Source organism: Notolepis coatsorum (assembly GCF_963971535.1).
Source record: "Notolepis coatsorum genome assembly, chromosome: 13".
Classification (NCBI taxonomy): Eukaryota; Metazoa; Chordata; class Actinopteri; order Aulopiformes; family Paralepididae; genus Notolepis; species Notolepis coatsorum.
In genome coordinates, this window is record NC_140177.1 from 37,168,826 (window position 1) to 37,183,714 (window position 14,889).

At 42.5% G+C, this 14,889-nt stretch overlaps 1 protein-coding gene across 1 annotated transcript; it reads left to right on the forward strand.

The window, feature by feature from the left end:
* The first annotated feature begins 3,275 nt into the window (after nucleotides 1-3,275).
* tmem53 (transmembrane protein 53) lies at nucleotides 3,276-10,459 on the forward strand. Its single transcript, XM_084327119.1, has 3 exons — nucleotides 3,276-3,402; nucleotides 3,853-3,956; nucleotides 9,280-10,459. Exons 1-3 carry the CDS (start codon nucleotides 3,348-3,350, stop codon nucleotides 9,982-9,984), a joined length of 864 nt encoding a protein of 287 aa, XP_084183245.1. The 5' UTR covers nucleotides 3,276-3,347; the 3' UTR covers nucleotides 9,985-10,459.
* The last annotated feature ends 4,430 nt before the right edge of the window (nucleotides 10,460-14,889 follow it).

Here is a 14,889-nt window from a genome sequence, read left to right on the forward strand (position 1 = left end):
CTGTATATACCGTATATTATATATACATTTCAGTGTTTCCCCTGAAAAAAAATTCAGCGTGCCTCTTGGGGGGTCCGGGGGCATGCTCCCCCGTAATTCTTCTTTATTTTCTTACATTTTAAAGTTAAATGCATCAATCTAGTGCACTTTGAGAGCAAAATAAAGAGGCTAGATCTATGATGAACTTTGTGCTCAAAACACAAAATCGACTAGATTGCAGTGCTTTCTCCCTGCAGCCTTTTCCTCAGGTCAGTCTTTTACATTAAGCACCCCCCACAGCCCAAATGAAATGATAAAAAAAATATATATATATTATAATTTTTTATTTTTATTTTTAATAAATTATTTTTAATAGTCTAGTTCGCCGCTGCTGAATGCATATAGGGGAAACACTGCATTTATATATTTATATTTACTGCATATATATATATATACACATCTGTTTCAATATACCTGCATAATCCTATACCTACTACACCTGCAATATAACCTGCAATATAACCCATATATGTATGATAGCATACAATAGTGCTGTATATACCGTATACATTTATATTTACAGCATATATATATATATATATATATATATATATATATATATATATATATATATATATATATATATATATATATATATATATATATATCTAGGTCGTCCTCGGACGGGCCCTCCATCGGTGCTTCCAGTCATCCCGATCCTCCATGCATCTGGCTAGCTCGCCGGTGCATTCTGTTCCTGCATCTCTCCTGAGTACGTCCACGTATGTTAATGTGGGACGTCCTCGTGATCGATGCCCGTGTGTTGGTTCCCACAGCACAAGTTTGCTGGTTGGCATCTCATGGTGTCTCTGGCAGTGACCTGCCAGCCTCATTCTCCTGACTGCCACTTTCTCGCTCACCCTTAGCACCCCCCCATACAAGTTTGCATTAGTGACATGCTCATCCCTGTTGATGTTGAGCACCACACGCATCATTCTGGTGTAGCACCCATCCAAGGACTTCTGCAGGGTGGGCTTCAAGGTCCAGCATTCACTGCCATACAAAAGGACAGACTCAACTGTTGCATGAAAGAAGTTGAGCTTGATTTGACGGGGGAGGTTGGATTTCCACACACTGGTCATGCCGTTCAGAGCCCTCCACGCAAGCGCCTTCCTCACTTTAAGGTCTTGCTCGGACGAGTTGACCCACGAGCAGGGGCGTAGCTGGGGGGGGGGTAGCTTAGGATGATTCCAAGGGCCCAGCACTGTTTGTTTCTGAAGTGTCAAGTGTGTGTGTGTGTGTGTGTGTGTGTGTGTGTGTGTGTGTGTGTGTGTGTGTGTGTGTGTGTGTGTGAGATATATAGAGAGAGAGGGGGGGCTTTGGTAGACTATTGCATTGGTCCATTCATTGAAGATGAACACAATGCGACATCCTTTACTAGGCTCACCCACCAACAGTGCAGGTGCTGAACTGCTGATCCGAATGTATAGGTAAAAACCATATTATGCGTTTTCATCAATAAAAAAATGGCCAAAAAGAATTCCGCTCGCGCGCTCGCATTCACTGAGGGCCTACAAATACATTCTTTCAAGGGGCCCAGAATCTGGAGCTACACCCCTGCCCACGAGCCCAGGTATTTGAAATCACCGACTTCCTTTAGAGCAGAGCCTCCTGTTGTCCTTAGAGGTGGATGATCCGGGAGGATGTTATACATTATGACCTCGGTTTTCTTGGCATTTAGCCTAAGGCCAACCTTGGCGCACTCCGTCTCCACTCTGCACAGGAGTTCCTATATACCTGCATATAATCCTTCTGTATACCTACTTATACACCTGCAAATAACCCATATAACTGTATAATAGCATGAACAATAGCGTATATATTATTCTTACTGTATATAATATATATCTATCCAGTATCCACATCTGTCTGTACATACCTGCATATAATCCTTTTTATATGTAGATACTATATATATCTGTAAATGGTGCATTTATATAGTTATTTTATCCAAAGTGCTTTACAATTTGTTGCTCACATTCACCCATTCACTCACAGACAGTGGAACCATGCAAGGTGCCAACCTGCTCATCAGGAGCAATTAGGGTGTCTTGCTCAAGGACACTTCAACAAGCTGCCCGGGAGGAGCGGGAATCGAACCAGGAACCTTCCGATTGCCAGATGGCCGCTCTACCTCCCGAGCCACTGTCGCCCCTGTATCCCTTACCTACTCATACTAGATACACTGCTGGCCAGTATGACTTACTACTACCATAGTGTCTGTATACCTGTATCACTGTACATACTAATACTATAACACTGTACATACATCTGATTAGCACTATTACTCAGTAGTACTAATTTATATATTTTATACAGTTTAATCACCTATACATGCAAAGTCATGCACTTCCAAGAAACATTCAAGAATTGTTCTTTGATAGGGAGGGGGGTTATAATCTGAGGGGAGAACACAATTTAAAGGTGCTAAACGTACGCACTACCATGAGAAAACACTGCATCTCGATATGTGGAGTGAAACTGTGGAACAGTCTAAATGTGGTGCTAAAGCAATGTCCAAACATGAGACAATTCAAACTGATGTATAAGGAAATTATGTTCACAAGGTACAGGGATGAGGAAGGGTGTTTACATTTTTATTTTGTTTTCTATTTTATTTTATTTTATACATATAGTTTTTGTTTTTTGTTTTGCATATATATATATATTTTTTTTTCGTTTCTTTTTTATGTTTAAAATAGTACACTCATTTGAGTAGTGGAAAAGGGGTAGGATTAAATAAGTGTATACTTCTTCCTACTCCTTTTCGAACATGCAGATTGAGTTGTTTTGCTTTTTGTTATTGTTTGTTGTATTCATTGCATGTTCGAAATAAAGACTTCAAATCAAATCAAATCAAAAAATGTTTTTACTGTTGCACTTTACTGTTACATTTGCACTCTGGTTGGATGCCAAACTTATTTTCGTTGTACTGTACTCAGCTGCTGTATGATGACAATACATTTGAATCGAATCGAATGGAACCTCTCTAGCCTACAGTCTGAGTAGGACCAGGTAGAACCAGGCAGGTTGACCTGCTGCCTACCTCAGCTGCATTGTCTTGTATGGACGTCGTGCGCCACCTGGCGGATAAGAGCAGGAACGACGAGCTCCTAATCAGACAATAACAGAACAGTCAGAGCAGTCGATCTGATAGTTGGAGGACTGTCTGACAGCAGCCGCTCTCTCGTTTGTTACCGTTAGTTAGCTGTTAGCTTATCACCCATCTGTCAGCAGCCAGATGAGCCACACAGAGAAGGAACACAGCTGATAATAACAATCACACACAACAACATCTCACACACAAAATGGCAGACGATGAGATAGATTACAATATCGTGTTCCCGGACGCGTTGATCTCTGGTGAGCATCTTGTGTTTCTTTGTGGGTTGGTAGTACAGCTAGCCAACGCTGCTAACGCTAAGCTAGCCTGCAGCCCAGCTAATGCCTAGCCGCTATGCTTCCAACGGTTAGCTTAGCTTACTAGCTAAAGCGGTTCACACAATGGGTACCTAGTTAGTTAGCCCAGTTAGCTATTTACAGAGCAGATAGCTTTCAAGGCTGGTATTGCCTTAATCGACATCTTCTATCTCAGTGTGTGTGTGTGTGTGATTGATTGAAAACTTTATTAACAGATTGCAGAATGGGTACAGTACAGTACAGCTCAATACATACAACTGTTAAGGGGATGCAGACCAGAGAAAGACTTTCGTCTTGTTTACATCAGGGTCCCCCATTTTCAATTCATCATAGAGTGTGTATGTGTGTGTGTGTGTCTGTGTGTGTGTGTGTGTGTCTGTGTCTGTCTTTCAGAAAACCACTGGCAGGGCATCAAGGAGCCAGTAGTTATCCTCCTAGGCTGGTCTGGCTGCAGAGACAAACACCTCAGCAAGTACAGTTCCATATACACTGAGCAGGTGGGACAACAAGCTTCACTAAACACACTGTTTTTGAAGGATCCTGCATGAACCTATCACTGATCTACCCCCGTTCTCTCTCGCTCTCTCTCGATCACTCTCCATACGTATGTTTACATTTTAATCACATATCAATATTTGATGCGAAAAGCAAAAATTTTCAATTCAAATTAATTTTGGTATACGGTATATGAATATACATACATTTAAGGCGAGACACTGCAGGTGAATAGGCAAATATACTTTTTTTGTTGATTTTGAGATTGTTATATTTTGCTTCCTAAACATGTCTTCTATGAAACTAATGACAATAAAACGTCAATAACACACATTTAGTTGTTTATTTTACTTCATTTTGCCTTATTGCATCCATAAATGTGCACATATTTAATGGGGAAGTGCCTCATTTGCATATATAAACATACATTTCAGAAAACTTGCAATATATTTTTTCTTAGTTTATATGTACATAACAAACTGGGAAAGTTTCATAGTGATATCTATTTAAATATTTTTTGCCTATTAGGGGGTACTACACTGTACTACACTGTTTGTAGCCTGTGTGTAGTTATGTTCAGTTCAATAACATCATTATTATTATTATTCAGTTATCAGGCATGTGTTTAGGTTGTCTATTACTAATGGTTTGATTAGATATTGTGTTTGTAAATATCTGTTTAAAAAAAAAAAGTATGGCATTTTACAATACAGAACTTTGAAGGCGTTTTCCCAAAAAATGAGTTTTAAGAGTTTTTCCTCATACTCTGAGCCAGAAATCTCCACTTCAGTAGCACTCACATACACCAAAACTTCCAGTTCTATTCATATCTATGTTCTGAAGGTATTTACAGAAGGGTTTGTTGATATCGCATTCATACCCAGATTTATATCACATTTTATTCCTAAAAACATGGCGAAATATGGAATTTTACCATAAAAATGGACTGAATGGAGTATTTTCTGATTTATGGAGTGATAAAAAGAGATATCCAAAATCCCCTCTGTAATAACCTTTGGCTCTAATATGTCAACCAAATGAAACTATAATTTTGAAAATGGCTTTATCCAATGTTCAGATTTCTGTCCTGGAATTATATGCAAATTAGTGCATATTTAAGTAGATAATGCCTCATTTGCATATTTAAACATACAATTTCAGAAAACTTGTAATACAAAAAAGTCTTGTCTTAATATAAGTAATCAACTGGGGAATTTTCATTGTGATATCTATTAGTTAATTTTTTTACCCTATTCACCTGTAGTGTCTCCCCTTAAGCAGCAAAATCCTGTATTAGCTACTACTACACCGACCGAACAGATCAATGCAATTTTTAACATATATACCGGTATATATATATAATTCCTAAAATTGCTGCACTTTGTTAAAAATTGCATTGATCTGTTCGGTCGGTGTAGTAGTAGCTAATACAGGATTTTGCTGCTATATATATATATATATATATATATATATATATAGCGCAAAGGACCTTTTGTAAACTCAAGCACTTTCGAGGTAAAAGTAAAACGCAGTACTTTCAAGTACATTCCAGAACAGTTGACCATTGGAAAAAAAAAAAACTCTTGATTGATCTCAATTTCTCTTATTAAATCTTTTTATGAACAAACCAGAGAAAGAAAAAAAGTAATTTGCGATTTATTATACTTTATACTTATAGCACATGCAAAGGTAATTACACTAAAGAAAAATCATGCAATTAAATGCATACATTTTTTAAACTTTTAATTCTTTCTGTAGTTAATTAATCGAAATTAATGCGATAAAGTCCCAGCCCTATATATATATTAGAGGTGGGCATAGATTATTTTTTTTAATCTAGATTAATCTATCTGCAATCCTGGAGTTAATCTAGATAATCTAGATTAAAATGGCTCATTTGAAGTCTGCCAAAGGCATTCAAAATATGTGTGTTCTACCTAGGGATGGGTATCGTTAGGATTTTATCGATACTACTACTATTTTTTTTTTTTATTGGTCTTTTTCCCCCTCCATTTTCCTCAGATTTTTCTCCCATCCCAATGTTAGTCGTATGCCAATTCCCAGTCCCTTCCTGATCGCTGCGCACTTACCCCCCACAGTCAGATCATCTGGGAGAGTGGAGGCTACCACGTGCTTCCTCCGACACACGTCCAGCCAATCACCGCTTCTTTTCACCTGGCAGCGCGGATTCTCATTGAGAGGGCGTAGCGTGTGGGAGGACCACACTATCCCCCTCACGTCCAATCCGCGCTTAGCAGGCGCCCCGACCGAACTGTAGGAGTCGCTGTTTACAACGACCCGGACCCACCCCGCCAGCTTCTCCCACCCTCTGATACAGCCAATTGTATCAGTGCAGACGGCCAGCCAAGCTGGTGACAACCCCGGAGCTGTGAGCTGGATTCGAACAGGCGAATCGAGCTCACAGCTCCGGGGCTGGTGACGAACGCAATCTCCGCTCGGCCACCTAACCGCCCGATACTACTACTCTTATCGATACTGCTTAACGGTTCGGTACTTTATCGACATTGCTTTATTATTTATAACTTTATAAATAAATATTATTTCTTCAGCAACAGCAGCAGCAATGTTCTTTCATATAACTTTATAAATAAATATAATAAATAAATATAATTTCTTCAGCAACAGCAGCAACAATGTTTTAAATGTGTCTGAATTATAGACTTTTTATAATAAACAACAAATGTAAGATAAAAAAAAAAAAGATATACACTGAATGACTAGTTGTTACCTAAAGCCCTTAGACTCCACTGTAGAGAAGGGGTGCAGGCCTTTGACAACAAACTGGGTCACAGCCCTGTGACACCCCCCCCCCTCCCCCTACCTCTGTCATCCTTCCTAGCTGCTAGGGTGAAGGGACTTGGCTTGGCTGGGAGGCCTATAGCTTATTAACAGCGGAAGAGTGCTGCAGAGTGCTTCCGCGTTTTCCCTAATTGGCTGCGACACGCCCTGCGGCAGCGCGGCAGCCGCAGAGCGGAGCGGCAGAGCTTGCGGCATTATGTAGCCGTAATCCCAGATGTTTTTCATTCGACGCTTAGCTCAACTGGCAGCGCTGCTGTGCTGTGGATCCTGCGGTCCGTTGGTGACAAGTTCGATTCCCTTCAATTTTTTTTATTTTCTTTTTTAACGTGCATTCTTTCGCCGGTTAAGTTTAGGCATGTTAACTTTAAGCATTGTTTCGGAGTTGGTTATGGTTAAGGTTAGGCATTGTTTCGGAGTTGGTTAAGGTTAGAAGGGTTAAGTTTAGGCGCTGTTAAGGAGCTGGTTAAGGTTAGAGTTTGTCTTAGAGAATGGCAATATTCTTTCGGAGTTGGTTATGTTTAAGGTTAGGCATGGTTAAGGTTAAGGTTAGGCATTGTTTCGGAGTTGGTTAAGGTTAGAAGGGTTAAGGTTAGAGTTTGTCTTAGAGAATGGCAATAGACAGCCTATTTCCGCGCTGCAGCGCGAGGCAATAGACAGCCTATTTCCGCGCTGCAGCTCTCTCGCGCTGCCGCGGTCACATGGGCGTCATGGCCAATCAGAGAAAACGCGGAAGCACGCAACGCACTCTTCCGCTGGGAATAAGCTACACGCGGCTGGGACGCCTGTATTCGGTGGTGGAGGGAGAGGGAGGAGGCGTGGGCTGTCATCTTTCAAATATATTTGTAGCTAAACAATTATATTTTATTTATTAGCCTATTCGTAATAATTCGTTATTAGCCTAGCTAACTCCGTTTTATCTTGGCTTACCTGCAGTGGACGTGCATGGAAATGGAACACTGCGAGCAAAGCAGTCGAAAACGGCGCATTTCTCCAGACTAATGTTATGTTTTGACAACAGATGTTTTGACAAATTGCTTGTATTGCCACCCATACTTGCAAATGTTTTATTGCACTTGTGGCAACGTGCGTTGTCGGCATCGACTTTCGTAAAGTGTACCCAGACTTTCGTTTTGTTCTCTCCGCCATGATAATAATAATAATAATGAGCGCAGAGCTCGGTCTGTGTCCTCAGCGCTTCAACACTGAGCCACAGATAGGCCCCACCCTTCAACACTGAGCCACAGATAGGCCCCACCCTTAAGTACCCGTATGTGTATGTGTGAGTGAGTGAGCGGCTCGCTTCTCGTGCAGACAGAGAGAGGAGAGGAGACCCAAGTTTGAGAAATAGATTAACGGCGTCAATTGTTTTATTGCGCGATAACAGTCCGGCATTAACGCAGCACGTTAACGGCCCAGCTCTAATATATATACATACTACAATGTGTATACAATGATGTATATCATGCCTGTTAGGGTACCTTGTGTATGCTGCACCTAGTGTATACTGTTTACTTTTTCTCTTACTCGTAGTATATATTCAAATTCAAATCTTATTGCCTATATTTATTGTAACGTATAATATAACCGATAGGGCATACAGACCCTCACCTGCACCTTTGTTTACATTGTTTATGTTTCTCATACTTCTATATTCAGAGTTAATTATATTGTTTACACAATTTATTTATTCTCATATTTCTATATTCAGATAACATTTTATTGATTTATATTTATGTCTTTCTACTAGTACCCTGCCCATACCTGTACCTCCCCTGCCCCTCATGCTGCTATGATGCCCGATTTACCCCAAGGGGATCAAAAAAAGAATAAACAAACAATACTATAATAATAATAATAATCATTATTATTCACGAAAATACAGCATTTTTCATATGCATGCATATTATATAATTTCTGGACATTTACAAGTTATTTGCTGTTGGAAATATGCCTTTTGCTAAAAAAAGAAAAAAACGACTAACCTTCTTATGGTCTTCTATCATGCACTCTTCCACTAATTCATCTACCGTGTCTATATTACTTCCTACTATACAAATATGTCTCTCTACTACTATGAACTCAACACTGCAGCACCCAAGTTTCAACACTGTTTGATGAACATTGTTACTCAGCTGAAAGAGTTGTACCCTTCCTGCTGATCTGTCTGTACAGACATGGGGACCAATCCAAGTGCTCTTGTCCGTCTTCGTCAGGGACGCGACAGCGTTAGTGATCTGTTCTGCATGTTTTTCCATTGGGTTTATCTTATTGGGAGGGGAAACCCTTGCGAGCACGAGGAGAACATGCAAACTCCACACAGAAAGGCCCGGGAGATACCCCACCTGGGTACTACCTGGCAACCTGGTCCCCAAGCGGGAATCGAACCCAGGACCTTCTAGCTGTGAGGCGACCGTGTTAACCACTACACCACGTGCCGACTAAATGTAAATGTGGGCCGACCTGTGTACAGTACAAGAATCTCTCTCTCTCTCTCTCTCACTCCAGGGATGTGTCACTGTCCGCTACACGGCCCCGCTGAAGACGGTGTTCATCTCTGAATCGTTCGGCTACAAGGAGTTGAGCGGCACGGCCCGGCGGCTGCTGGAGATCCTGTACGACTACGAGGTGGAGAACAGCCCCATCTTCTTCCACGTCTTCAGCAACGGCGGCTTCATGCTCTACCGCTACATCGTGGAGCTGCTGCGCGGCGGTGACGCCCACTTCGGCTCGCTGCGCGTGGTTGGCGCGGTGGTGGACAGCGCCCCCGGCAGCGCCAACGTCCGCGGCGCCCTGCGCGCCCTCGACGCCACCCTGGGACCGCGGGTCAACGCCACGCTGAGGTGCGTCCTCCTGGCGCTGTTCGCCGTGACCGTCTTCCTCCTGCGCATCGTGCTCTACCCCGTGACCAAGTACATCCACCGGAACCACTACGACGCCATGATGGAGGGGCCGCCCGCCTGGCCCCAGCTGCACCTCTACTCTGCCGCCGACCGGGTGATCCGCCACGCGGACGTGGAGGCCATGGTGGAGGCGCTGCGGAGGAAGGGGAGTCCCGTGCACGGCTTTGACTTTGTCTCCACGGCGCACGTCAGCCACTTCCGGGAGTTCCCCGAGCGCTACTCCTCCAAGTGCCTCGGTTTCCTCGCCGACTGCATGAAGGAGCCTGGCGGCACGCAGGCCAAGAAGAGACAGTACGTCCAGAAACAGTGAAGCTATCTCCCCCCCCCCCCCCCCCCCCCCATGCAGAGGAAAGGGAGGTGTAGGGTTGAAACCACGTTGGACGGAATCGTCTCTCCCGTTTTAAAATCGCTGTTCCGATGGTGTTTCTAGCCGTTCTTGTGGTGGGAAGGAAAACGTATGATTTCTTTTTGGTGAAGATTCAGCAGCAGATTTCATGCGAGTCGCTGGCTTGTCGAGGACAGCGCAGCCGATACTAGTGAACCAGGAAGCTGCGTCGACCGTCGACCCAAGCTTCGCTCTCTGCTTTCTGGGCTTCGAGACCACGATATCCACACATTCATTGGGAAGAAGATTCCACATCAGAATTGGGGGATTTGGTGAGGATGATAAAAAGATAATGTTTACAACAACAAATCGGGGGGGGGGCGTTATTAGTTCAGAATCTTGTCTAAAGTAGTGGTCGACCGATATGTCAACCCGTGGATATCAGACGTTTTTTTAAATATCGGTACGGACATTTACATCTTTCACAGCCTCTAGTGGCCTCTGTTTTAAAGGAAAACGATATGAAACTAGAGTTTGCCAGGAATCTGTTGATACCAAACACTTCATAATAGCTCTCCCAGGAAGGGGCTGAAGAGGGTGCCAGACATTTCTGAATGGACTAAATACTGCAATATTTGATATCCAATGCCTAGTAATGTTACCAACTGCAAAACTAGTTGTTAACACCCAGCTAAGCTAACTTGCTAACATTAGCATTTATAACCCATGTCAGGTCGACCGATACTCTAAAGTACGTCATTGGTTGTTACAGTCGTTCAACACGCCCTCCTTCACTGTATCATAGCGAGTGGCAGCTTGCAGAGCAGGTGGCAGGTATGAGGCTGAGTGGGGCATCTAAATAGAAGACAACGGTCACCTCCAAAGCTTTACAGGAGTTTGGTGAAGTTATTATAATGCAGAGCAGTGAGCTATACATTCCACCTTGTTGGTTCTCACAGGGAAACGACTGGCTGTGATCATATTTGTCGTCTTTTTCAAGGGGCCTGCGCCTTTTTTCTATGGTTTCCAAACTACGAGCGACGCTCTTTCGTGGCGCTCTCAGTTGTAGTGTGGTATCTGGCAGTGGTATCGCTCAGTGGTATCACTTGTTTCCATTCTCTACTGTATGTCCACCACCGCGCCTCGCGTTTGAGAGCAAGGGAAAGACGTCCAAGCTGATCACAGCCTAAGATGAGCCTGACTGTGTACATCGCTGCGGACTCGCCACTGATCCTGCCTCGTTTAGGACGTTTCCTTGGACAGTTTTCACATTGATGATGCTGTCTTTGGGGACGTTGGCACCAGCCTCCTGTAAGGAATAAAGGCCTTTCACACAATGTTTAGAAAGCCCATTCTTTCCCTCCATGTTGGAAGAAACAACAGTTGCTCTGTGTCGGTATATGAGAAATGCGCCAACAAAAATGGTTGTCTCTTATTACTGGACCTTGTAAACAATTACCTGAACAGTAATATCATGCTTTTCCAGCGTTTTACCTGCTCTGCACAGAGATTAGTTACCAATGGTTACTGGCAGCCATATTGGAAGTGAGACTACAAAAACATTCCCCCGCAAAGCCTCCTGTTAGCAATGCTAGCGGCAAGTCACCGGAGAACGGGATCATTCCTCTCAGCGTCCCGGCTGTTCTAAGATAAGATGAGATAAGATATTCCTTTATTGATCCCCTTGGGGAAATTTAGGACACGCCAGTATCAAACTGCCAGGGGTCCTTTGAGGGGGTTCCAGGGGTCCTTTGAGGGGGTTCCAGGGGGCACTGCCAGGGGTCCTTTGAGGGGGTTCCAGGGGGCACTGCCAGGGGTCCTTTGAGGGGGTTCCAGGGGGCACTGCCAGGGGTCCTTTGAGGGGGTTCCAGAGGGCACTACCAGGGGTCCTTTGAGAGGGGCCACTGCCAGGGGGTTCCAGGGGTCCTTTGAGGGGGCTCCAGGGGGCACCGCCAGCCAAAATAGTTTAATATAACTAATATTTGATCAACTAGAAGTTTTCACAATGAGAGCGAATGTGTAAGAATAGCTATGTTCACACTGCAGGTAAAAGTGCCAAAAAATTTAAATAAAAATCACAATAGTGTGAACAGCACGAATCACATGGATCTTTTCAATTCTGATATGGGCCACTTTCATAATATGGTCCTGAATCAGATACAGGTCCGATTTATTTTCCAATGTGACCTCAGTCTGAACAAGTCATGTGACTTTCATGTGACTTTTACATCACTCTAGTCTAGATTGACATTTGTCACAATCTTTTACGTCCATCTTCTTTACTGTTAATTTGCGCAATGCGGGTCAGTTCAGGAGCGTCACCAGTTCACACTGTAATCTGATATCGGCCACACATATATATATAATAATAAAGTGAACAGCCAAACAAAAAATATCAGATCTGGTCAATAAATCAGAATTGAGCACTAAGGCTTGCAGTGTGAACATAGCCTATGGCTATTGTGATCACACCCCTCTGATATCTCCTATATGTACATTATAGACAGTTTCTGCAATTCTCAGATGGGGGAGGCTGAGACAGAATGTTATCAAACGGGGGTTCCTGACCTATGAGCCAATGTGGGCGTCCTTGACGTGAAACAGTTAGAGAATCAATGGTCTAACGACCGTTAAACTGTATGTGTTTGCTACTCTCTTCTGTGATGTAACCTGTAAAAAAAAAAAAGGCCTTGTACACTGGAAAACTGGGGTTCAAATACTTCAAGATGTGGAGCGTATCTGGTACTAATTATTACTGTGAAATGTAATGGATCGTAGTCTAGTTGCCGTGAATCTAAAACTGACTGGGCTGGGTATCGAAGATTTAAATCCGGCGGTACAGAACCAATTTTTGCTCCTGAATCTTAGGAGCTCCTGAATCTTATATTAAAAGTCTATTGTGGTATTTTCTTTCAAATAAGTGGTCTACATGTTAAGATAATAGCTCTACATTGTGACAGCCATCACTGATATAGAGTGTCTGGTCCGTAACATGGGTCTCCCAGTCCCTCCGCTCTGCAGTAAACACAAAATAGAGAACTCCACACTGTAAGAAATTGTCTGACAAAAATAAGAAATAAAAACGGATATGTGCTTGAATTGAAACAAGTAAAATAATCTGCCAGCACATTTTGCTTCGCAAGATTTCTTGAAATAAGTTAAAATATCTAGGGTTCTCTCTCCTGATTGGATAAAGTGCGAAGGGATACCAGAACATGTATTTTGTGTTAACTGCCGAGTGGAGGGACTGGGAGATCCATGTTACTGACCAACCACTCTAAACCAGTGATGGCTGTCAGAATGTAGAGCTACTATTTTAACAAACAAATACCACTTACAGCACCTTTTTTTTAAATGTTAAAATGACAATGGGATCTCTCCCATGTTCCCACTAGCCATGTGGGTGTGTTTTAGTCTAGGCTACAAGCTGTTTAGAAGAGCTAACGATGTGCGTTATGAAGAAAACGATCTAGTCCATAATTAAATGCCATGTGCTTTTCCCTCAGCGTAGAAAAGAATCACGTTGATTATTGTTTTAGAAGTTGTATGGGATCTATACACGCACAGCTACGTATATGAAATAATGTCCGTTCATACCCAGCCCTAAAAACTGAAATACTGAGTGATTTAAAGGGAAAATGTGATTGACAATGAATGTATGTGCAGCACTAACTAACCTGTTGTTTCTGACTAATGTGCCTTTAATAAAAGGAGAATAACTTTCAACCTTGTTATTATTAGAGTTGTTCCGATACCGATACCAGTATCGGAAATGCCGCCGATACTGCCTAAAATGCTGGTATCGGTATCGGCGAGTACACGTAAATTCTAGCCTCCGATCCCATGATGTAATTTATCTCCTGCCGAGTCCTGCGGAGAGTGAGGATTATAAAATGAACATGTTTTAAAGTGTGATGCTGTGTCATTTTAACAGCAGATACACTTTCTTAAATTCCATTGTCCCCGACAGTGCGGTGTGACGGGGAGCTCGGACGGGATGTGTTTTGCTGGTGTTATGATAGCATTAGCTGGAAAGATAGCTAGTTGGAACAACATCCGCTTTAACGTTACATCAAATCAGATGATCGCCTGTCCTTTCTCCAGGACCTAACACTGTCCGTGACCGTCTATCAACAATAATGCACCCACGGTGAATTGTATTTAAGTTAAGTAGCTACTGACTAGCGTTAGCTGACTATTACTAACGTTATCAAATGTCAATGCGGGAAGACGAGCTAGGTCAGTTAGCTTAGCTTGATAACGTTACCGTGTCTAAAGTTGGTGCTATTTATAATCCAGCAATAATGGCTGCAGACCTGCAAGCAAAGTACAGCAAGTGCCAAAGGATAAGAGTCTGAGGCGGAGTTTCAAAAGAGAATGTTGAATATTTATTTTGCATCAAAAATCACAACATGAACGTTCTATCTGCCACTAGCTTACAGACTGAATAGGGTATATCTGCAGAGCCACGGAGTAGCGAGTGCAACACCGTTTAATGTCCGTGTGGATCATTGGAGTAGGGTATATCTGCAGTGCTGCAGCCCATACTCATTGATTAATGATACTAATACAAATCTATACAATCACCTGTTGTTGAATAAATACCATTACTTTCCAGTTATTACTAAAAACAGTATAACAGTATCCGTTAAAAAAAAAAAATATATATATATATATATATATACAATTTTTTATTTTTTTTGTATGCACTGGTATCGGATAAATATCGGTATCGGCTGATACCCAAAGCTTAGGTATCGGAATCGGATCGGAAAGGGAAAAATGGTATCGGAACATCTCTAGTTATTATTGTGCTGATGCACAAAGTGTAAGTATTATCACCCGTGTGTGTGTGTGTGTGTGTGTATTAGGGCTGGACGATTAATTGAT